The sequence below is a fragment of the Phyllostomus hastatus genome, unplaced genomic scaffold (assembly GCF_019186645.2).
Source record: "Phyllostomus hastatus isolate PE091 unplaced genomic scaffold, TTU_PhHast_1.1 phas_contig_17, whole genome shotgun sequence".
NCBI lineage: Eukaryota > Metazoa > Chordata > Mammalia > Chiroptera > Phyllostomidae > Phyllostomus > Phyllostomus hastatus.
Genome location: NW_025333664.1, coordinates 28483786 through 28506466, shown reverse-complemented (window position 1 = coordinate 28506466; position 22681 = coordinate 28483786). Strand labels below are relative to the sequence as shown.

General features: G+C 36.2%; 1 protein-coding gene across 2 annotated transcripts in view; it reads right to left on the bottom strand.

Moving 5' to 3' along the window:
* PLCB1 (phospholipase C beta 1) overlaps positions 1 to 22681 on the bottom strand; it is a 651009-nt gene that overhangs the window by 200809 nt on the left and 427519 nt on the right. For both annotated transcript variants that reach the window (XM_045832721.1, XM_045832722.1), the window contains exons 5-9: positions 15121 to 15200; positions 13261 to 13314; positions 12086 to 12161; positions 4927 to 5027; positions 3541 to 3707 (exon numbers count right to left, since the gene is read on the bottom strand). In XM_045832721.1, coding sequence (XP_045688677.1) covers positions 3541 to 3707; positions 4927 to 5027; positions 12086 to 12161; positions 13261 to 13314; positions 15121 to 15200 — 478 coding nt within the window. The remainder of the gene's footprint in view (positions 1 to 3540; positions 3708 to 4926; positions 5028 to 12085; positions 12162 to 13260; positions 13315 to 15120; positions 15201 to 22681) is intronic.

Sequence of the window (22681 nt, the reverse complement as noted above, 5' to 3'; positions counted from 1 at the left end):
AAATCATTGATTTAAGTTCTGGTTTCCTTCCCTTCACTGTCAGTTCCCTGTATATTTTTCTTTATTTCACTTAATGCAATTTTTATTTCTGTCTGGGTGTTTTTTATGCCAATGAAGTACCCAAAGAGTTCCTGGAGCATCCTGATAAACAGTGTTTTGAACTGTGCATCTGATAGGTTTCTTATCTCCATTTCATTTAGTTCTTTTTCTAGGGTTTTGTTCTATTCTTTCATTTGGGCCATATTTCTTTGTTTTCTCATTTTGGCAGCCTCCCTGTGTTTGTTTCTGTGTATTGGGTAAAGCTGCTTTGACTCACTGTCTTAGTACACCTATTAAGTTGTATGGAGCAGAGCCTTAGGTAATCGCCAAGGCAGGGCAACCCATATCACCGCTCTGTTGCTCTATGTTGGGGAGAACCCACAGAGAGGACAGTGTTGCTGCCGGGCATCTGGAGTTTTGCCTGGGAGGAAGTGTCTCTCCACTCGCACTTCACTTTCTCCCCATGTGCTACTGGTGTCCTTCCAGCTGTTGCCCTGGTGCTGAATCCCAGAGTGGGTGGGTCCTCCTGAGTCCTAAGTCCATTTCAGGCCTTTTAAGAGGACACAGCTTCTTATGCTGCTCTCATCCCCACTGGTTTTTACAGCCAGAAGCTATGGGGACTTATCTTCCTGGTGTTGGGACCTTGGGCTGGGTGGTCTAGACTGAGGCTGAGATCTATACTTCTGAAGTAACCCTCCCATTTTTTATCCACCACATATGGATGTGAGACCTCCTGTTCTTGTCTATGCACCTCTCTGCATCACTCTGAGTCTCTACACCTCTCCATGCCTCTCTTCATCTCTACCCCTCCTTCTAGTCTCAATGAGTGTGGCTTCTTGGCTTCTTTTTTTTTTTTTTACTATTATTTCTTTCTCTGAATGTGGCTTCTTTAAATTCTTGGTTGTTGGACTTCCACACAGCTCAATTTTATGACAATTGTGGGTAAAATTTGTTTTGTAGTCTAGTTCTATTTTTTTGCTATAGTTATGTGTGGAAGCAAGGCATGCTCACCTTCATCTTGATGGGAAGTCAAAAACTCTGCTTTCTTGAAGAACACCTTGCTGTTATAACTTGGGTAAATATTTTGACCTCAAAGCCTTGGTTTACTTTTTTGGAAAGATGTTAACGTACACTTTGAAAGTCACATAATAAAAGAGAGCTAATTTCCTGGCTCATCAGTCACCATATTGAAGTCAAATAATACTTCCTGTAATTGTACCTTTTTGGATTTAAGAAGACACAAAATGAGTTCCTGAAAAGATCTTAAAGTCAAATTGCAATATCAAATTAAAAATACATTTTTATTTTTGGAAAAAAACATTTCAAACTCTTAGCTACTAAAGAATTAATTTCTAACCCAACAATTTCTTATTCCTACAAATAAGGATTTCAAAATCATCAGCCTATTCACTGTGAAGTAATAGTCAACAAAATAAATCTTCTCTAATCTTATTTGTTCACATAAACAGAGCCAAAGCAGCAAACAAAATGACCTGGTGTGAGAGAGCTCAAGTCAATTGTCTCATTGGAGTTTTCTGGTTGAGAAATGAGTTCTGTGATTTAAAAAATCACATCAAAGTTGACACAGAAGCTTCATTGTGAATCCTACTAAGTTTTAGAAAAATAGTGTTGCTACTTTAAATATACCTGAATTTTGTGTGCCTGTCATGATTATGGAATTCTTACCTGGCAGAGCTATAAGCTGGCATGAAATATTCTTGCAAATGCTAAGATGTATCAACTTAATTTTTATTAGATAAAAATTGGTTCTTCCAGGATTCACCTTTTTCAATAATGTATTATAATTGTTTTCTTTGTATCCTCTGCTTTTCCAAGTCATCAGAATTGCTGTATGGAGGCATCATATGCCACCTGAAGCATGAAGCAGTGTGGTGTGAAGGGAGGGCCAAAGGGTAGAGTTTAGATTCTGAGGTGCCTCATTGGTTTCACAAAAGCTTTTTGTTTTCCTTGTGTCAAAAGCTAACCATTTGTTAAAAGTCTTGTTTTATCTGCTATAAAGCTGTTATTTTGGGTGAAGTTTGGATTTCAGAAAGGAACTGTCAGCTATTTCGGGAGAAATCTCCAAGGAGTTGCTCTCTGCTGAATGACAAGGAGGAAAGCCACCTTTGTGGCACTAGGGAAAAAAGGGCATCATATCTAAGTACGATTAGAGCAGTAGGCCTGGCAATGCCCACATATACTGTTGGGTCAGTTGTTTCCTTCCACTGACCTTGGCAGCAATAAGAATGATGGCAGCAACAAAGGCAAAATGCTTGACCAAGGAAATAAACACTAAAAAGTGTGATCTATAAATTCTGAACTGATAATCTGTAGGATAAAATTAATTATGATTTTAATTTATACTTAAAAAATACTTTATTTTTCATTTAGAGGACCAGTTCCAGAAAAAATACAATGTGCTGAAAAACTTTTTAATCTACTTTTATGATAACCATTCTTATTAATTCTCAGCTTACTAGATCTATTTCTGTTACTTACAAATTGACTGCATATTAGCATTGGTTAATTGTACTTCACTTTCCTCCCTATGGAATATCCAGGCAATTTATAATAGCATTAGTGACAACACATCAATTTTTGCAGTGAAGGTGTCTCAGTCCAGCCAAGGCTTGGTCTTAGTGGTAAAGAAATAGCTAAAGATCCTTTTCAGGGACAATGATGCCACATATCATTGAAAAGTCTTGGCAATCAATTCATCATGATCTTATTTTGGCAATTCATTTCTCCCAAATTAAAACATAAATTTTTAAAGAATTTCCAGGCAACTTAGAGGTGTCTTTTAGATATCAATTTTTAGACTCATTATTTTTCCTAAAAATACTATATTTTTACATAAAAAGTCAAATTTTTATAATATTTTACAAAGTGGAAAAGTTTGTCAATAACATAAACTAGAATAATATAAAGACCTAATCTTTTCATTTTCAGAAATTTAGAAAAATCTGTGGATCACTTCTTAGAATATCTTAAAACAGACCCAAAAAGCAACTTATAAATTTAAAAAAATAAATGGTTAGACATTTAAAAAATATATTACATGTATGCATATATGTAACAACACAAATCACATATCAAAGTAAAAAAAATCTACTTTTTTTATCCTCACCTGAGGATATGTTTTTTGTTGATTTGAGAGAGAGAGAGAGAGAGAGAGAGAGGGAGAGAGAGAGAGAGACATCAATGTGAGAGAGAAACATCGATCTGTTGCCTCCCATGTGTACCCCAACTTGGGATCAAATCTGCAACCTAGGTAGGTGCCCTGACTGGGTACTGAAACTGCAAACTTTTGGTGTATGAGACAATGCTCCAACCAACTGAGCCACCCAGCCAGGGTGAAAAAAAATCTACTTTTGATTGAGCCACCAGTGATTTAAGACAGAAAGGAAAACAGGCAAACAAATGCGGGAGAGTGACCAGTGCATGACACATTCACAGTTAGAAACCAGAGCTTCCCTATGGTGTCAGACAGAGTGGACTGACCTTTTTTGGCGAGGCTATTGTTGGGTTCATACTTCTCAATCAATACTTGGACTTGCTCTTGCTTTAAAGGTGGGTAAAGTATTTCATTTAGCCGGGGATCTCGCTGCTTAAGATTGATAAAATCCATCATCTGATCAACGGTAAGGTATGGTTTGCTTTTGGCACCACTAAACACAATTCAAAACCATAAATTAGAATGTTTTCCACCAAGTCTCATCCACATATTTGCATTTAGCTACAGAGAAGTCAAATCTTGCCATACCTGGTAAAAGCATGTTTTACTGAAATGCCTATCTTGCCTGGAGAACACTGGACTGCTCCACTGCAATTGCTGCATCTCTATAAACTACAAATATCTTTTGCAGTCACTGCCACTAAATCCCAATGCCCTTCAACAATACTAAATACATAAGAAAATCTACAGTAGGAAGCCATGCACAACTCTAACTTAACACAGAGGTATGGGCTGCTTTTGATTATGATACTAAACTTCTGGATTAGCCATCAAATTCTCATATCTGATTAATCACTTAGAAGATGTAATTATTACTTATCACTAAAAAAGTAAACAATGTGTTTAAGTACATTTTTCTTTTCATTAAATTTACATTTCAGCCAGGAGCCTATAACTCTTTTTTAAAATTTGATTCAAACTTCACATTTTAATCTTGTTGACAGCCCAAAGTCAAGTTCTATGGTACAAATATTGCATGTGTTCAATAAATAGATGATGTCAATGAACATCAGCAAGTGAATATATCCAATGTGATTTTAAGCAGCACTGTTTGCCTATCTTCAATATGAAGAAATCCTCACTTTATTTATTAATTTTGGATTATCTGTTATCATGCAGATTTCAGTATATTAAAAAAGTAAATTGTCACTTCCCCACATTTGCCTTAGTGTTTTAGTTTGTTTCTTATTTTGTTCATTCACTAAAAAAAATAATGGCTATGTAATTTCTAATGTAAAAGCAAGCAATTTTCAGCTGGGAGGCTTTTTCATGATCTGAACTTCTCATTTCACTAATGTGATTAAGAGGGGTAAGATGGCTAGTTCCCAATTCAGAGTTCTTTCTGCAACATGAGTCAGTCTCTACCAAGCCGCCTCTGTGCTAGCCATAGTCTTCAAACCACGATGAGCCCCTGAGAATACTGAAACAGCTACACCCAGCAACAAATCAAAGCAAACTTGCACTACTTAAAAGCACTGCTTGCACCTCAGGGGTGGGGATGCGTGACTGTCTCCAACCATTACACAGTAGCACTGCTATTAGCCATAGTTCACAAGACGTTCTTCCTCTCCCTCTGCTGCTCAAAACCCTGCCCTAACCAGCTCAAGGACCCCTGAAGCTGGAGAAGAGTGGGTTAAAATATATCCTCTTACAATTCAGAAAAGATGTTATCAATTTCAGGTCGAGGGCAAAGGTTGTTCAGGAAAACTCTGTACACTTCTGGAGTGAAATCTTCTTGAGGTATTGAATCATTCTGAGAAATAAAACAACAGGGTCAGTAAGTGGTCTTTTTCTTTCCTATCTTCTTCCCTTCTTGTTTTTCTCTGTTCCTTCCCTCCCTCCCTCCTTCCTTCCTCTTTTCTTCTATTGGGTCAGGGTAAACAGAAGACATTAATGAGGCCATTTATGAGGCCTGTGGGGTTCATTTGATCACTGGTTTTGAGATATTAAAAGCCTTATTTTCTGTTGCTTTTTCATTATAATTTAAGTGTAAGAGTTTTCTTCTCCTAAAGGGATGTTAAGGCCATTTCTTTTTCTATTGTTTAAAAGATTTTATTTATTTATTTTAGAGAGAGGGGATGGGAAGGAGACAGAGAGGGAGAGAAACACTGTGGTGTGAGAGAGAAACAGTTGCATCTCACACACCCTCAACTGGAGACCTGGCCCGTAACCTAGGCACGTGTCCTGACTCGGAATTGAACTCGTGACTTTTTGGTTTATAGGCCAGTGCTCAATCCACTGAGCCAAACCAGCCAGGGCAAGGCAATTTCCTAAGTACATTTCTAAAGTAAAGTTAGACTTAGTAATAACAGGATCTCTTTAACATATTTTTAATTTGCTTTTTGTTTTGGTTTTCATCTTTATTGTGATAAAATATACATAATACAAAATTTACCATTTTAACCATTTTTAAGTGATCAGTGGCATGAATAACATTCACAGTGGTTGAAAAAATGTAAAGTACCTAGAAACAGACATTTTCAAAATGAAAAGATAAATTTCATTTTTGCATCTTCTTTTCCTAAATAATGTTCTTTCTGGTTTAAGTAATCTGATAAGTTGTAAAACAGTTTTCATAAGACAGGAATCATTATTTTTCAGTGACTCCTCCTGGTCCTATTGTTTGAGAAACAAATCACTGACATAAAAATTCACTTCTGTGACTTATTTTTCTGTGTAGTCGGGCTGCCATGGAAACCGGAAGCATGTATTCAAGCCTTTGTTAACAGGAAGGATATTCTTTATGCCGTTTTCCTATTTCAGGTATGTGTTTATATGAGTATTTTTATTTTCAAGCCCTTACACCAAAGAAAACATCCTTCCTTTTACCATATTCATAGGTTTTGAAATGTACTGTTAATAGAAGTTTCTAAAAATTATTGTCTGAAGTTGTACACTCCTTGCTAACAGATAGGAAAACTTAGCTCACCACTTAGCTCACTGCCATATTTGTAGAATGGGCAAAGAAAATAATATTTTCTTTACTAAATCCATTTATAGAGCAGGAAAATCTATTTTGCAAAATAGAATTTTGAGCCAATCAAACAACACATTTATCATTATACATAGCAAGATGCATTATGCCATTAAGCTTAGTTACCTGGACATCAGTTTTGAAGTTATGAGCACAAGTGACCAAATCCAAGAGCAGTGGCAAGTTTCCATGAATAATTTTACTGGTGTTTTGCCACATAAAATGGAGTCAAGTACAACCTGTAAAACTGGTTTCCAAAATTCCATTTGATTCACAAGATGAAAGAAATCCTTTGCCTAGAAGATGTACATTTTTCAGTTGTCATCCTTTCTGTGACTTAGACACCCATATCTCTTTAAGTAGCTTTGTAGATAGCTAGAAGTGACCCTCTCTACTCTACTTGTGGCTGAGAGACACAGGGAAGAGAAAGACTTAAAAATCAATAGTAAAGAAATACTCACTAGCTGTGTTAGCCAACTCAAGCATCCAGCGTTATTAGATTTTATAAACCCCGTGGGTGTTCTTCCATCCTCCCTACTATTTAGGTACTATTTAGAGCTCACCCCTCTCACCAGTTCAACCTTACCCAGCACACATATAAATGGATTTTACCTAAGGATATCAGTAATTGTCTTCTTTCCCTTCTTGACCCTCCCTTTTTTTCCTCCCTTCTTGTTAAAATCTCTTCCTCTGGGAGCCTTTTCTTCCACTCAGAGAGGGTTTTTTCTTCCATCTGTGCTACCATCACACCTTGCTTGTCTCATGTTTCAACATTCATTTAATTAGATTGTGTTCCCAGCTGTAGGATTCTATTACTTGCCAGCCTACAGATCTACACAAGCAAGGACCTGTGTTTTGTTTGTTAACTGCTCTATCTCAGTGTGGAACACACAGCAGGTGCACAATAAATATTCACTAAATGAATGAATGGAATTTATGAGAAAGATGGAAGTTGATAGCAAGGACTTGTGTGTTATATGTTTCCCTTAAAAGATCAGATTCAGCTACAGTCATTTACATAAGATTCCAGAAACATAACCTCATATAACAATATGCTTTAGTAAGATTCTAACCATTGCTTATTTACCAGCTGTGAATTAGGACTTCCTATTAAAGGGACAATTTATTGAGATAATCTGAAATAAACACAATTTATTATCATTACCAGTTGAATGTTAACACATAGGAAATATTTCAATATAGCTGATTTTCCCTGTCTCATTTTTCTCTTGCCCAGCTTGACTGATGAGGATACCCTAAAGCCTTTGGAGTCAATGGGTGAAAATATTTTGAAAAAGTGAGTTAAAAAGGAGCATCATTGAAAGCTAAAGTGAAAGAATATATGAGAGATATGTAGGGAAAAGTTAGGGATGATTCTTATTCCTCACATTTCAAGCAAGGCTGAAAATCACAAAGCTTATTCACATATTTTCCCCTCCTGGATCTCATGATTTAGTGAAGTAGATGGAACAGATTCATTTTGTCCAGTTTGAGCAGAAGGAAGCCCAAGGGCCCATACTCTAAAGATCATACTCATTGTTTAAATACTCTTCTGTGAACCCTTCCTGACTATACCATCTTGAGAGGACACATAGTTTTTTTGTGTGTCCACAATCCACCTTTATATACCTTAATTACAGCATCTATCACAGTTTTCCCTTCATTTTTTTTATATTTCTAATTTTCTACTAGACCAAGCTTTTGAGTGAAGGGACTATATCTGTTTAATTCCTGTGTCCCCAGCATGATGCCTGGCAGGTAACAGACACCCAATCAATGTTGTTGGAGAAATCAGGCAGTGGGACAAGACCTTAGGTGCTCTGCCCACAGTTCAGGAGCTGGCCTACCACTTAATGCCTCCAATATGAAAACAGATGGTCCATGACTATTTGTTGCTATTATCAGAGCTTTTTGGAGGGAAAATGAAGAAGGTCAACATAGTTTGGATCAGGCACATTTATTTCAGAAACTGCAAAATACTGGCAAACTTTAAAAGTGGAGTTGATTCAGTCCCTTTCTTGTATACAAAAAATCGCAAAAGGGAAAATATTTTTTTAAAAAGACTTGCTGGTAGTACTGCTGGCATCTGTATTTCCATATTCCATATGTGGTTATAGCATATCCACATGCCAAATCAAAAATAATAATGAGAAAAACCCCACACCTCTAACAAAAATACTCAGAGGATAATAGCAATGAGTATTTATTGAATACTTACTGTATGCCAAGCAGATGGAGCTGTATTTGACTGTTTTCATTTAATCTCAAATCAACCCTCTTGACAAGGTTAGTGTCCCACCTTTACAGATGTGAGCACTAACAGCTGAGAGGTTACAAAAGTTGTCTAAGGTCCTTGGTGATATTGGAGGGGAGAGGTGTTATGTTTGAATCCAGGTCACTTGATTCCATAACACACTGTGAACTAGCAAATTAAATGGTCACATCAATTTTTAGATGTGGTTTTGTTTTTCCTCCTATACATTTCCAGATTAAAGAATAACTCTATAACAAACAGGTATTTAACATTCAGGAAAATATTATTTAAATGTATTAATTTATTACAGCAGACTCTAATAAATCAAGAGTTTTATCTCAATAAATTTTACAGATTTTACATATTTTACCTTAATAAAACAATGGATTATTTCTCAGAAAATTGAGAGTTTCAACATATTCATAATATTTTTTATCTAAAGGCCAAAAGTTGAGTAAGCCATAGAGCACAAAAAATAATTGCAGGTAAACTACTCATAATAAACCTCTTAATGTGGTTTTAAAATGGAATTTTGATATTAGTACTTTTAAGAGTCACAGCTACAGAAATGATTATATTTTTTATTTATATTTGGAATGTAAGACATAGGAGAAAGACAAATCTTACATTTATCTTGTGAGAAATTTTTATTAGTTTTATTCATAGTATTCCTTAGTAAAATTTAAAGTATTCCTTTAATCCAAAAAATACTATTTCTGTAGGTATTGCATGTATATTCATAACTCCAGTAAACTTTGTTATTTAAAAGAAACACATAGATTTATTCCTTATCTTTTTCATTATAATGCGAACATGTATGCCAGTGCTGTGCCAAGACTACAATACAATTCCAAATGTCACTGAGCTCTTTTCAAGTTCATAAGTCCTAAATCAAAGGTAATTTGGTGCAAATAAACTATTTTCAGTGCTCAGAAACTTTGTGGGTAAAGTGGTAATTTTCTGAGTATGCAAAGGTCTTCAAAGGTTTCGCTGGAAAATGTGTTTAGATTATTAATAGAAGGGCAGTAATTGCTTTGTCTCTCTTTTTAGATATAGCACTGCTTATTAACAATTAAAATAACTTGGACAAGCAACTGTAATCTCTAAAGGGATACCCTCTAAAGGAATGTGTTATTCCAGTGGATCATGTTGGCCAGGACACAAGTTCAAGTGCATTAATTATCCCTAACAATGTGAACAAAGATAATACTTAAGAAATCTCAACAGGATATCCACTGTGTTTCTGGTAATGTATCTATTTACAGAACACAATTAAATCTAGTTTGAATGGCCACTGGCTAAGAAATGAGGCTCCTGATATACAGTACTATCTACCATTTACATAACCCTTTCTTCTGTGTAGTATTTAAAACACCTCTTGTCAGTATATCCAGAATCTTTTTTGCTAATTAATGGATATTTTCTAGAGCCACTGTTCTGTAGATATGAAATTACAACAAGGATTTAAAATATAGTCAGTTTGTAGAAGTATTTATTTCCTAGCTCTAAAACTGTCTTTGCTTTTAAGATCTTTTAAAGCATTCTATTTCTGCAACTCCTCCGAGTAAAGCATACTTTACTAAGAATAATGATCTTTCAAAACTTTCTGATGGAGTTTGATTATAGTTTTTAAAATTTTCCAATTTGTTTTTAGAAAATTGTCATAACATTTACTTTATTAAAGATAATTTTTTTCAATTTAAACATGATTCCTGTTATTTGAATCTCATTTTCCTTTTAAGTTGTCTCCAGTTGACATAGGTCTGAAGCCTGTAATAGACATAGTGGATCATAAAAACTCAATTTATATTTATTGACTGAATTTTCAGAATCCAATTGTTTAGAAAATTGCAGTTTACAGAGAATTTGATTGATGGGTTTGACTTTCTATTCAGTTTTATTTTTTATTCCTTCTTTCCCTTCACTAGATTTATAATAATAAATTTTTTGATAATTGTATTTCACAAGTGTTATCCAATAAAGGTAAAATCAGGAGCAATTACAGAGGAAAAAATTCTTTGTTCATCTTTCTAAATTAATCTCTCACACTTTCTTTTTATGCGTAAATGCAGTAGTCTTTTTTCAGTTACTCAAACTGATCAATTCTTTCCAACCTCAGGTCTTTTCATTCATTGTTGTTTTTTTTCTGGAGTGAGCTTCCCTTACTCTCAATGGCATTCCTTTTTCTCATAGAATTCCCCCCAAAGTACAGGTGTTAGTCAAGGTGTTGGACTAGTACCCCCAGACTCTATAGTCCTTGAAACGTTCATTCATTTTGTTCACTACCATATTCTCAGTGCTCGAGGGCACACAGTAAGAGTTCAAGAAAACATTTGTTAATGACAGCACCTTGACAGTTATATCTTTCCTACTCCAAAGCATCTAATGAAAGAGCAGTAATAAGCAAGTTTGATCATTTCATTTTGCTTATTAAAGTGCAGATTCCAATGTTTTGGGAGCTTTTCCACAGCTTCACCCCAGGGTTTGCAGCATCATCATCCTTTTTCACCTACAGCAGGAAACTGGTGGTGGAAAGGCACTCTTGTTTCTTCTTGTTTTTTTGTTGCCTACCAAAGTCATTATTAAACTTAATTTTTCTGAAAAATATTCACAACAAGAATTGACTGGTGAATCTAATAATGGCACTCACACTTTGCCATAATTTAATCACAAGTTTAAGAATGGCTCCTCAACTTCCTTCAGTGTGATTGAACATTGTCAGTGTGTTTCAAGAGGTTCAGGAGTTCTCCTTACAGTGTAAGTATTATTCTTGGGAAAGTGCTTACTTGTTGCTTAGATGCCAGGGTAAAAATAATTTGTAATAGAGAGTTCTGCACACAGCATGAGAAAAAGGCTTCATGCAATAGATTCATTTCTTCCAGATACAATGATAACAAATCAATTTAGAGCCAGGAATGTAGAAATGCATTGAAATGAAGGCAAAGCACTTTGGTTCAGGTGGTTAACATATACCAAGTGGTTTGAATACACTGGGCATAAAAAAAAGCATATCACACACTTGTCCTCTCATCTGCTTCTCCACCCCACGAGTGAAGTAGGCAGTCTCTAAACTGTTTTGATCCTGCACCCCTCTCAGCAAAATCTTTTTGAGCACAGCCCTGCCGAGCATGTACATATACTTCTTTATAAACATGCACTGCTATACTAATTGTTTATTAACTTTGAACTCTTAAAATGAGAAGTTTAAAAAGAGTGAGATAAGATGAAATTTATATTTCAAATATCTTCCTAATCATAATCCATAATGATTAGCTAATATCTCAAGGGACACCAGGAAAGGACTTATTACTGAGAAGTTTAAATTCTTGATAACGTTAATAGTTTTTGGTCAACATATTTTTATACGAGACAAGAGTCTTTCTGGATTAACATATTGGGGTAAGGGGGATGAGGTAAAGGAAAATATAATTACAGTGATCCCACATATTGTAAATATTAACAAATATGCCCTATGTTTTTCTTAATTAAAAACATATTTGAGTAGCATTGGGACAAGTCATATTTTAGTATGATTACTTGAAGTTATTTAGTAGTGGGAATTTTAGAAAGGCAACATGCTTACCCTTGAAGATGGAAGACTGCAAGCCTCTAAAGCAGTCTCAACTCGTTTCCGATCTGCTGAAAACATACGGTATATGCTGCAAAGCGAAAGCACAACATGTGAGAGGTGCTGGGGAACAGCACTTGTAGGTGGCATCAACCAAAGACATTCCATTGAATCAAACCTCTTGTCATTCAGCTTTAAGGCAATAAAAGTTCCCCATTGCTCCAGGCATTTGCACATCTGTTCTGAAAGATTGATGCATGTGCTTTTTATAATCAAAGTGTCTAATATAAAATCAATATTTTCAGACAATGGTGATGACTCAATTAAAAAGACATTGCATTAAATAGTCTCTAAAATTAAGTACTAAAATAAATATCCTTGCCAACTCTGTCCCTTTGCTGCTACTCATTGCTCTAAAGGTGTATGTTGTTAATATTATTAATAATAATTAATTATTTAACTTTTATATTAACAGGAGTCCACTGGTAGCAAAGGTTACCAAAGGTTAAAGGCGTTTGACTGAATATGATCTAAAGATGTGCTTTCTTTGGTCAGTAATTTGGCCTTTAAAAATATACAGTAACTTAAGTAGTAGGCCATTTAATATAATAATTTGGATTTATTGATTCTGTTGAAACAGTAGAAAATGTAGTGTCTGGAGCTCTGGAGCCTACTAGTCCCACAGGAACTATGGTGGTGCTGAGTTGTTGTCTCCTTTAGATGGGATTTCACTCTTCACTTTTCTTCCTGATTCTGGCCTGTGTCCTCTTTTGTTTTCCCTGCCTGGCTTCAGTTGATATTTGTGTTTGTAACCTCTTGCTTTCCAGTTTTTCAAGTTAGTGTCATCTTGGTGCAAAGAGACACCATGGCTACCCAATTTCCATTTCTAGAATAGTTTTTAATCTCAGGTGATCTTTTCGGTTATCAGCAAGATTTCCCCAACTCCCTCCACACCCTTCTTGCTTTAGTGTTTCTTGAAAATGATGCCACAGAAAGGGGAAGCCCGGGAAAACCTCTCGGAGGAAGCCAGATACACTGATGTGAACATGGAGTGTGCGGGAGGACGGGTGACGTCGCACTTCCATGATCCCACTTGGGCCCGTGGAGAAACAAAACAGAGACATGGCATGGATTCAACGCAATGTCTGAGAAGAAGAAAAAGAAAGATGAGAAATACTCCTGCAGCTTACTTTTTGAGAGGAATGCGTCCTTCTGGAGTGACTTGCAGCTTAAGTTTAGTATAGCTGTGGGAGAAGCAGAAAAATGGTGTTTCATATTTAAAATGCTAATATAATACATTGGAAAAAGGCTCTTGCATATGTGCAGTTTTCTGAATCTTTACAAAATGCCCAAGTCTCTACAGCTGGTACTCAAACCAAGAAATAGAACAGTATCACACTAGTAGCCACCCAGAAGCCCCTCTCTCACCCGCTTCTAGAATCTGTTTTCCAAAAGAGAACCATGATCCTGACTTTAAATAACATAGATTATTTTAGTCTGTTTTTGCACTGTATATAAATGGAATCACATTCTTTTATGTCTGGCTTCTTTCACTCAGTATTATGTTTTTGGGATCCATCTGTTTTTTTGTTTTTTGTTTTTTTGCTTATAGTTATACACTCACAATAATATTCCATTGTGTGAAGAAAGCTGTATTTAACTCTTCAACTGTTGCTGGACATGTGGATACAGAGAAGAAGCAGAATTTTCAGACTCCGCTGACAGGTGGGTAAATTCAGACCACCACTTTAAGAAACTGCACATGGTATGACATAGCAGTCTCACATCTAGTTGTACATACAAGAGAAATACTCATAACATGTTCATTAAAATACATGTTCTATAGTGTCCGTGGCAGCTATTCATAGGAAGACACCTGTCTGGAATGGACATTTGTAATAGATAATAAATGATTAGCCAAAGAGATGTTTTACCAGCTATAACATGCTATGTTTCAGATAAAACATTTATCTCTGTGTTGCCTTCCACTAACATTGCCTGGCACAACAGATGTTCAAGAAATGTCTGTTGGATAAGGATGGTAAGATCAAAGATGGTAAAAAAAAGGTAGAAAGAAAGGGAGAGAGAAGGAGGCATACATGAAAGGTCAAAATCAAGGTGACGCTAAGGAGATGACATGAGACGATAAGAAAGCATTTCAGTGAAGACTTGTGAGGTACTGACTCAAACTAAAAGGAATTCATAGAAGAGTAAGAGAGAAGTGTGGGCTGAAGTCTTAGGTCTGAAATGATGGGTATGGTTTACAGAAGAAGAAGGAAGAGAGAAAGATATTAAATAAAATAGAGGACTACCTAGAAATATTTCCAGTTTGGTTTTGATTTCACGACTGCCCATCTCTTGGACATCCATAGCTTACAAAGTGAGCACACCAATTCACTGAGGCTTATCAGGCAGAAATCATTGTTCTCCTCAGTCAAATAATTTTTAGAAAGACTGTTGTAATTCCATTGTGATTGGGTAACTCTGATTTGCTTCTCTTTCTTTCTTTTTTTTTTATTCTGCTCATTCCTTTCTCTTTTGTCACTGACACTTGCTGTGACTGTCTATAAGGTCCAGAATCAGGACATCAGCCTATTGATTTGATTTAAGAGAAGTTATTGTAGCATCTATCAGAGATCTAAGAATCTGGAAAGATGAATGCCATGTGTTGCTCACTCTCTTCCTCAGATTAATAATTGATATGACACAGGCAAATGTAGAAACAGAGGACTATCTGAAATTAATATATTTTTTTGGACCTGAACATAGATGCCAGGATTTGGAAGTGTCTCCTTATTGTGTGCCAAAGGCATTGACATTCAGAGGAGCTCAGGGTAACACGGGTGAGCAATTCAAAGAAAAGAGCGATCTTTTTTGGAAGTCTTCCAGTGTCAAACCCTGGAGAAATCAGTCCTCTAACAAATCCCAAAGGGAAATTTATGTTTATCAATGTGAGAAGCCAGTGCAGTCTAAACAAAAGGCTCGCAAAGGAGAAAGGAAACTGACTCAGAAGAAGCAACACCCTGAGCAATAAAATTAGAGCTACTTACGCTTTTTCCAGAAATGCATCCCTGGACATGTTCTGGGCCAGCAGGTTTGTTGCCAAACTGAAAACCTCATTTGTCCATTCCTGGAAAATGTAAATCACACTTGTATTAGCTTAAATACTGTATAGTCATTAGACACATGTTTAACTAGGCTACCAGCAAGACAAATTAGTTCAATTTGTATGCCTAAGGGTTTTTTTTTTGTAAAAATGACATAATTAAATTCAAATCCCTGAGTAACTACTCCTTTCCTAAGAAAATGTTCTTTACACATAAATAATATTTTCCTGTTTTTTAACAATCCCCAGTGACAGGAAACTGGTATGTTGCCTTTCAACACATGAACACTTCATCCTAGTATTCTTGTACTATTAATAGATAAAGAGTTCTAGAAAAGTTTAAAATATAGTCAAATATATTTCAACACAGCTGTAAATGTAATTGTCCCACTTTACTACTCAAGCCAAAGTGGATCTTTAAATGTTAATTACAGTTCTAGAAGTTCTCTAAACCAGTTACAGTCACATCACACAGTATCCAGTTCTCTGCCTCCCCTAACTCTGTCAGTCCTCCACTTCTTCCTAATCTTAGTCCCTACCTCACACCATTCACCAGGGATCTCACTTGGTTTTCAATAAAATGGAAAAGATCAAATCTACAAATAAAGGTGAAGTGCTATTCTGGATAACAATTTTGAATACACAATTAACATTCTAGTCCAAAAAAGAAAATTCTCTAAGAGATGACATAAGAGCTAAGTAATCTAATTATCCAGTGTTATTGCTCACTTGGCTTTCTCCTCAATGAAATCATGTTTTCTAGTTTAACAGTTTTTCCACCTAATTTTGTTATTTTTACTCTTATTTCTTGGTCTTTTGTTTTCTGTCTTTTAACTTAAGGCAGTGATAATACTCCATCATGTAATACAGTAACATTTGAGGCAGGACTTGAGGAATGTGGGCATAGAGCAATGGGAAAAAGAACAGGGCATTCTAAGCAGATAAAATTGGGAGACAAAAATAGAAGTTAGCATACATGGCAGGACTTGGAGGGAATGGTAAGAAGTCTAATAGAAACTGAAGAAGAATGGGGAGTTGCAATAACAACAACAAAGAAGTAAAATAGGGACCAGAGTATAAACAGCATTGACTGTCTGTTCTGGTATCTGAAGATAATTTAGCAAAATAATATAATATCACCAAAAGGCTTTTACTTTTTATTGTGTCAAGTGAAGGCACTATGGCATAGACTGTGGGTTAGGGAGATTGTATGGCAGCCATGTCAAAGATGGATTTGAGGTTGTGAAACCACACAGGGGGAACTCAATTAGGAAGTTGTGGTCATCCAGGTGGGACTTGGAACTCTATCTATACACTGTTGGTGGAGGACTTGGGAAAGACAATGCAGAATAATGTGACTGAAGCCAAATAATTGACTACCAAACTTGGACACACAGAGAATCACAGAAATAACTTTTTAACAGCTGCAAAATAAAATTTCCTCAAATCAGATCTCAAACTTAGAGTAATAATTACTGACACTGATTTTAAAAATATGATTCTGGTTTAATATGTTCTGGGCTAAGGATCAAGCTTTAGACATTTCCAGCTCTACAGCAACTTTATGCATTGGTAAAATTTATTTACAATTGAGGGCAATGTACAATTTTGTATGCTTACTGGGGGTCATCTCCACACCAGAAATAGGTACAGTGAAGGAATTAAAAAAATTTGGGGAGAGTTAGCTGGTTCTGACCTTTCGGTTGAGAACTAAGGCATGTATTATATCCAATCCAATAGAAATACAGGGTAGGGTAAAAGTAGGTTTATAGTTGTGAGTACATGAAACAGAGACGTATTCTTATATTATTATTTATTTATTAATTATTGTATTTTCCATATAACCAACTGCTATAAGTGAACTACATTTAATTTTCTAGTACCCACACTTAAAAAGGTAAAAAGAAATAGAGGAAACTGATTTTAATAATATATTTTATTTAATTCAATATTTAAAATATTAATATTATTATTAATCATGTAATCAACAAAAATTACTAATATACTTTACATTCTTTTTATGTGCTAAGTCTTTGAAATGAGGTGTGCATTTTACCCTTATGGCTCATCTCAATTTGCACTGGCAACCTTTTAAGCACTCAATATAGCCACATGTGTGGCTAGTGGCTGTGGCTGCCACTTTAGTCAGTGCAGGTTTTCTAGATCCCTTGCCCTTTCCATAGATCCTTTACAAAGCCAGGAGCAGGAGAACATCATCCTTTTCTTCACTGCACAGCTGCAGTTGGCTCATTAAAAAAGTAAAGCATAATTTATTTTCATCACATTCTCAGAATGTGACCATCTAAATTTTCAAGTATGGAATTCCTAGAATCCATTGGCCTCTTGCAACCTTTTGAGATACACACGAGATCTAATCCAAGTTGAGCCAAGATTCAGGAAAAAAAGAAGTGACCAAGAAAAGTTTATTTATTTTTAATTTGTTTGTTTATTTCTTATTTATTGTTGTTGTGCCACTTATTTATGCATTGATCAGTTAATTCTGATATATGTCCTGACTAGGAATCAAATCCTCAACCTTGGCATATTGGGATGATGCTCTAACCAAATAAGTTACACAGCCAAGGCTGAGAACTTTAGAAATAATCCAATTCTTGGTTTGGTACTGGTCCCTGACTATTTTACACTGAGCTAAAACAGCATGTCTTACTTTGGATTTCCTAATAGCATACCCTGAGACAAGAATTTATGAGTATTGGGTGTATTACAAAGTGTTCTCTGAAACATTATAGGAAAGTGAGCAGAGCTGGCATGGGAAGAAGGCAGAAGGGTGAGATACCAAACAAACTCAGGCAAATGCTAAGTTTGGCTTAATTCTTTGCTGTGTGGACCACACCTCAAAGTTGAGTTTTCTGATCAGGAGCAAGGGACCTGAAGTATGGCATTCCTGTGCCTGTTAATCTTGGTTAAGGCTGCTGGGTGGGGGGAACCCCCAGGCACTTCCTACTTTCTGTGATAGGCAAAAAGGGTCCCAGCATCCAGAGGAAGCTGCTCACACAGACACAGGTGCTAGTTGTTGGGAGTAAAAGTCCACCGAGGTGATGTGTTTGAGAATGGCAAAGGAATAAGAGGGGATATGGGCAGAGCATTGCTAGAACCTGCTACAACAAGATAACATATTTCAAGATTTTTGGGTACCATTAGTAGCTACATTATGTAAACAAGAGATGTTCAACCAAAGTCATGGGGATACTGGCTCACATACATATGTTCTAGAGCAGTGCTTCTCAAACTCTCCTATGCACACAGATCACCGGGGGTCTGGCTGAAATGTAAGTGCTGACACAGGACATCTGGAGAGGGAACAGAGAATCTCTGTTTCCTACAAGCTCCCAAGTGAGGTCTATGCTGGACCATACCACAGAGGAGCAAAATTCTAGAGTCAACTTGCAGCACTGACCCAAAGTTTGTTAGAAATGTAGGACTTAAGGCCCCACACCAGATCTTCTGACTCAGAACGCAGAAAAAATCTGCATTTTTTCATGAAACCCTTATATGTTTATGCCTATTAAAATATGAACACACTACTGGGCCAGCAACAACATTTTGAATAACAAGGTGTTCCAGGAAGCATTTATTCTCATCTTTGTCTACTCAGTTTCCAAGCGAATAAAGAAATTACTTTGGTTATTAGTTTTAGAAAATACAAAAGCCCGTAAGGCTGTATTAAGAACAACATGGTTAAGGAGATGAGGCCAGAGCAGCTTAAAGGAGCCTCTGTTCATCATGAGATTATGGCATGCTTTCCACGGGGCAGACAGATCCAAGCTTGGCAGTACCGTCAATCCGGAGCTGGCCCTAGTTAGTTTGGCTTCAGAAAGACAGCTTCTTATTTAATCTAGAGGATTTGTTTTCTACTTTCAGAGACAAAGTTCTAATGATTGCCACTAAGCTTGGTTCAGCCTCTGCTATTTAAACCCTGAAGCTCCTTAAGTGACATTTTCTGCTTGTGATCAATCTCTTCTCATAAAAGAGATAACAGAGACCTGAACTAATGAAAATGGATCTAAGGATCTCCTTCTGTGGAGGTTCATCTGGAGTTTAAATGTGCATGTTTAAATATTACTTCTGTGAGATTATTTCTGCAATTCCCTTCTCCAGGTTGCGGTGCAGTTAATGTCAGTCTCTTCTACATTATAGAGTCAAGTTGTCCTACCATGTCACAAAATTTATTTCTAAAGCTATTTAAATTCTGTCATACTTAGCACAAGGTTTATGTGTTTGTTTAATACTACCAACAATTATTTCATGACTCTCAATCACTCCCACAGGTATTTTTTGAGAGCTTACTGTGCACTGAGCTAAGTTCTTTGCATATAATATCATAATTCTTACAACTATTTTCAAGGAGGTAGGTACTGCTTTTAGCCTCATTTTATAGATAAGGGTTCAGTTTCATAGCACTTATAAAACTTATGTCCTCAGAGCTAATAAAAGTCACAGTTTGGGATTAGATTGCTTGTTTCATGGGCCCTAATACTTATACTCATAGGTACTGTGCTTTCAGTCATTTGGTCATAAAGAATTTTAGGGTTGCTGATACAGATAACTCAGCAAGATAAAAAGATAAGTAAATCCACCTAGTTGTTTTCTGTATAAAACACCAATTTAGTGCTTACTGTAGGCTAGATACTATTCTAAGCATTTTTCAAACAATTATTTAATCCTCACAACAACCCTATGAGATATATTCTATTATTACCACCCCATTTTACAAACGGTGAAGGGGAAATGTCAGGAGAGATGATAAGATGGAGAGAGAGGGGAGGTCAGTCACAAAATGCAGGTCAAAATCTTGAACTCTGATAGAGATAGGTCATACATTCAACTTAAACTTGCTTGTAAAGAGAGAATCAATCATAACACGATTCACATTTCCCCTAGATCCAAATACCCATGCAGCAGCTCAACAGAATTCCTAGTTCTGAGAACAATAGTTTTTCCATTGGCAATTCGCACCCCTTAACTTTTTGTCCTACATTGTAACTGCCAGGGGTATACTGACAAAGACAGGGTCTTCTGGAAGAAACAACATTCTTTCAGGTCTTTCTGTTTCCCATTGTCCTGGTCCACGTTATCTTTAGTATTTTAGTGTACTGACTTTCTCTTTCCTTTTTCAGCTTTACATATATTTGGCACATATAAAAATACAGAGAACAGTGTAACTAACACAGATCTAAATTTAACAAATGTCAACATTTTGCCATATTTGTTTTAATATGTAAAAAAAAAAATATGTCCTTAGGATATTACAATGCAGAATAATTGTGTGTTGTGCTTCTCTCCAACTCCATTCTTCTCCCTCTCCCCAGAGGCAAGCTCATTTTGAAAGGTAGATACCAATACCATCTATTTTCATGGAGACTTATGAGGAGAAGGGTATAGGTCAGGGTTCAGCAAACTAAGGCCTGCAGGCTAAAGCCAACCTGCTTCCTGCTTTTGAAAATGAAGTTTTACTGGTGCACAGCCACACTCGTTCATTCATATGTGGTCTCTGGCTGCCTTCACACAACAATGGCAGAGTTGAGTATGAGTAGTTGCAACGGAGATTCCAAATGTGCAAAATATTTACTACCAGGTCCTTTACAGAAAGTTTGCCACTCCTTGGTATGGGACCATCCATGTTTAAAATACTACATAAGTATGATACTACATATCATATTGTATGTATCCTTTGACTAATGGATACCTGCAACCAACATTTTGTCCTTGCTTCTGCATGTGGATGTATTAAATTTATTTTAACTACTATACTATTCTACTGGAGGAATGTACAATTTATGAGTTCATATTTTTATTGATGAACATTCATTGTTTTTTCCTTCAAAATTGTTTGTTTGCACAAACATACTTCCTGTTGCCTTAGGGCACATCTAAGAGATTCACTAGGATGGATATCCTGATGAATTCTTAGAATCCATGCATCTTCCTAGTACCAGATGCTGCTACTTGCTCACTGAAGTGATAAGGACACTGTACTTTCCTATTGGCAATGAGCTTTTATTTTCCCATGCTCTCAACAGCTTGCTATTATCAGATCTTCAGAAGACTTTGCAAACCTGAGGGATGCAGTGTGGCCCTTGCACAGGTCTTGACTGGCATTTCTGGTTTACTAGCATGGTGGAGCATTGTTTTAGGTATGTTGGGGCTGTTCTACTTTCTTTACTGCAAATTTTCTGTTCACATTCTTACCCCATTTTTATTTTAGGATATTTGTGCCATTGTCATTAAAAAGGAGAGGGTTTTTGTTTGTTTGTTTGAGGTTTGAGCTCAAACACAGGCCAGTGGGGGGTATCAGTCTTATTGGTAGAGAAGTGCCACGCAAAGGTTGCATGTTGTAAATGGCACCCATGGTGTCGTGGCACTGAGGAGCCCAGATCATGGCCTAATGCCAAGCACCTGGAATGACAAAGAAAAGGCAGAGTTTAACCTATGCTCTCAAAAATATGTATTCATTCAGAAGATTCTTTGGGAAAACAAAAAAAATCCAAAAGGAATACTGAATTCCTCTCTTTGTGTGTGTGTGTATATATATATATGTGTGTGTGTGTGTGTGTGTGTGTGTGTAAATTATTATACTATATAATTACATAAATAATTATGAGTTAGTGGTTACCCAAATGAAGTAAAAAGAGTAGCAAATGACAAATTTAAAAGCAGGTTATTTCCAAAAATGCCTTATTAGGAAGCCTCAGTTTACTATATTTAATCAATTTTTAGCAGGTTCCTGGAGTGTATAAGAATTTAAAACAAGCTATTTTAATAATTGTAAGACATATGTAGGCCCTAGCAATTTTAATCATTTTCTATTTATTTTTTATTTATTGGCAAACCTCTACTCCAATAATGGTGTCATTTCTATTACCTCTGGTCCTCTGTGGGGAGCAGTTTGGGATTTGGATGAGAACACTGTGTGTCTCACTCTGAGCTGCAGAGCCTGGCTGCGCACGTTCTCTCACCTGCTGGCATGCATCAGAACTGGTCTTGTCGAGCATTTGTCTTCATGGCACAGTGAAGCATTTTTTCATGTGAAAGATGGCATATGAGCTATAAAAACTTTCACTGAAAACAGAGAGGACTAAGAAGTCACTGCATTTATGATACTATATAGGGGATTTAGAATTTTGGTAAAATTGCTAGTAGTTTCTCTGTATTAGGTGGCAATGAAGGTCTTATATTTTAAAGCCAAAATGTTTTCATCCTTATCTCATACTTAAAAAGAAATGGCTGTCAAATACAATGTAATTACCAAAACAAAAGTAAAACCAGGAAGTATTTTAGAACCCAATATTATCATCATAGGGACACTAGACAGTCGTCCTATTCAAATAATGTCATGCAAGGGTGAATAATTATATTCAGACTATGTGACTCAAATGTCTTCAGGCTACAGTTGATGGAACCACAACTCAGACAAGCCTAGGAAATAGGAGACTTTATCAAGAACAAGGGGTTATTTCCTGAAACCAAAGGAAAAATTGGACAAA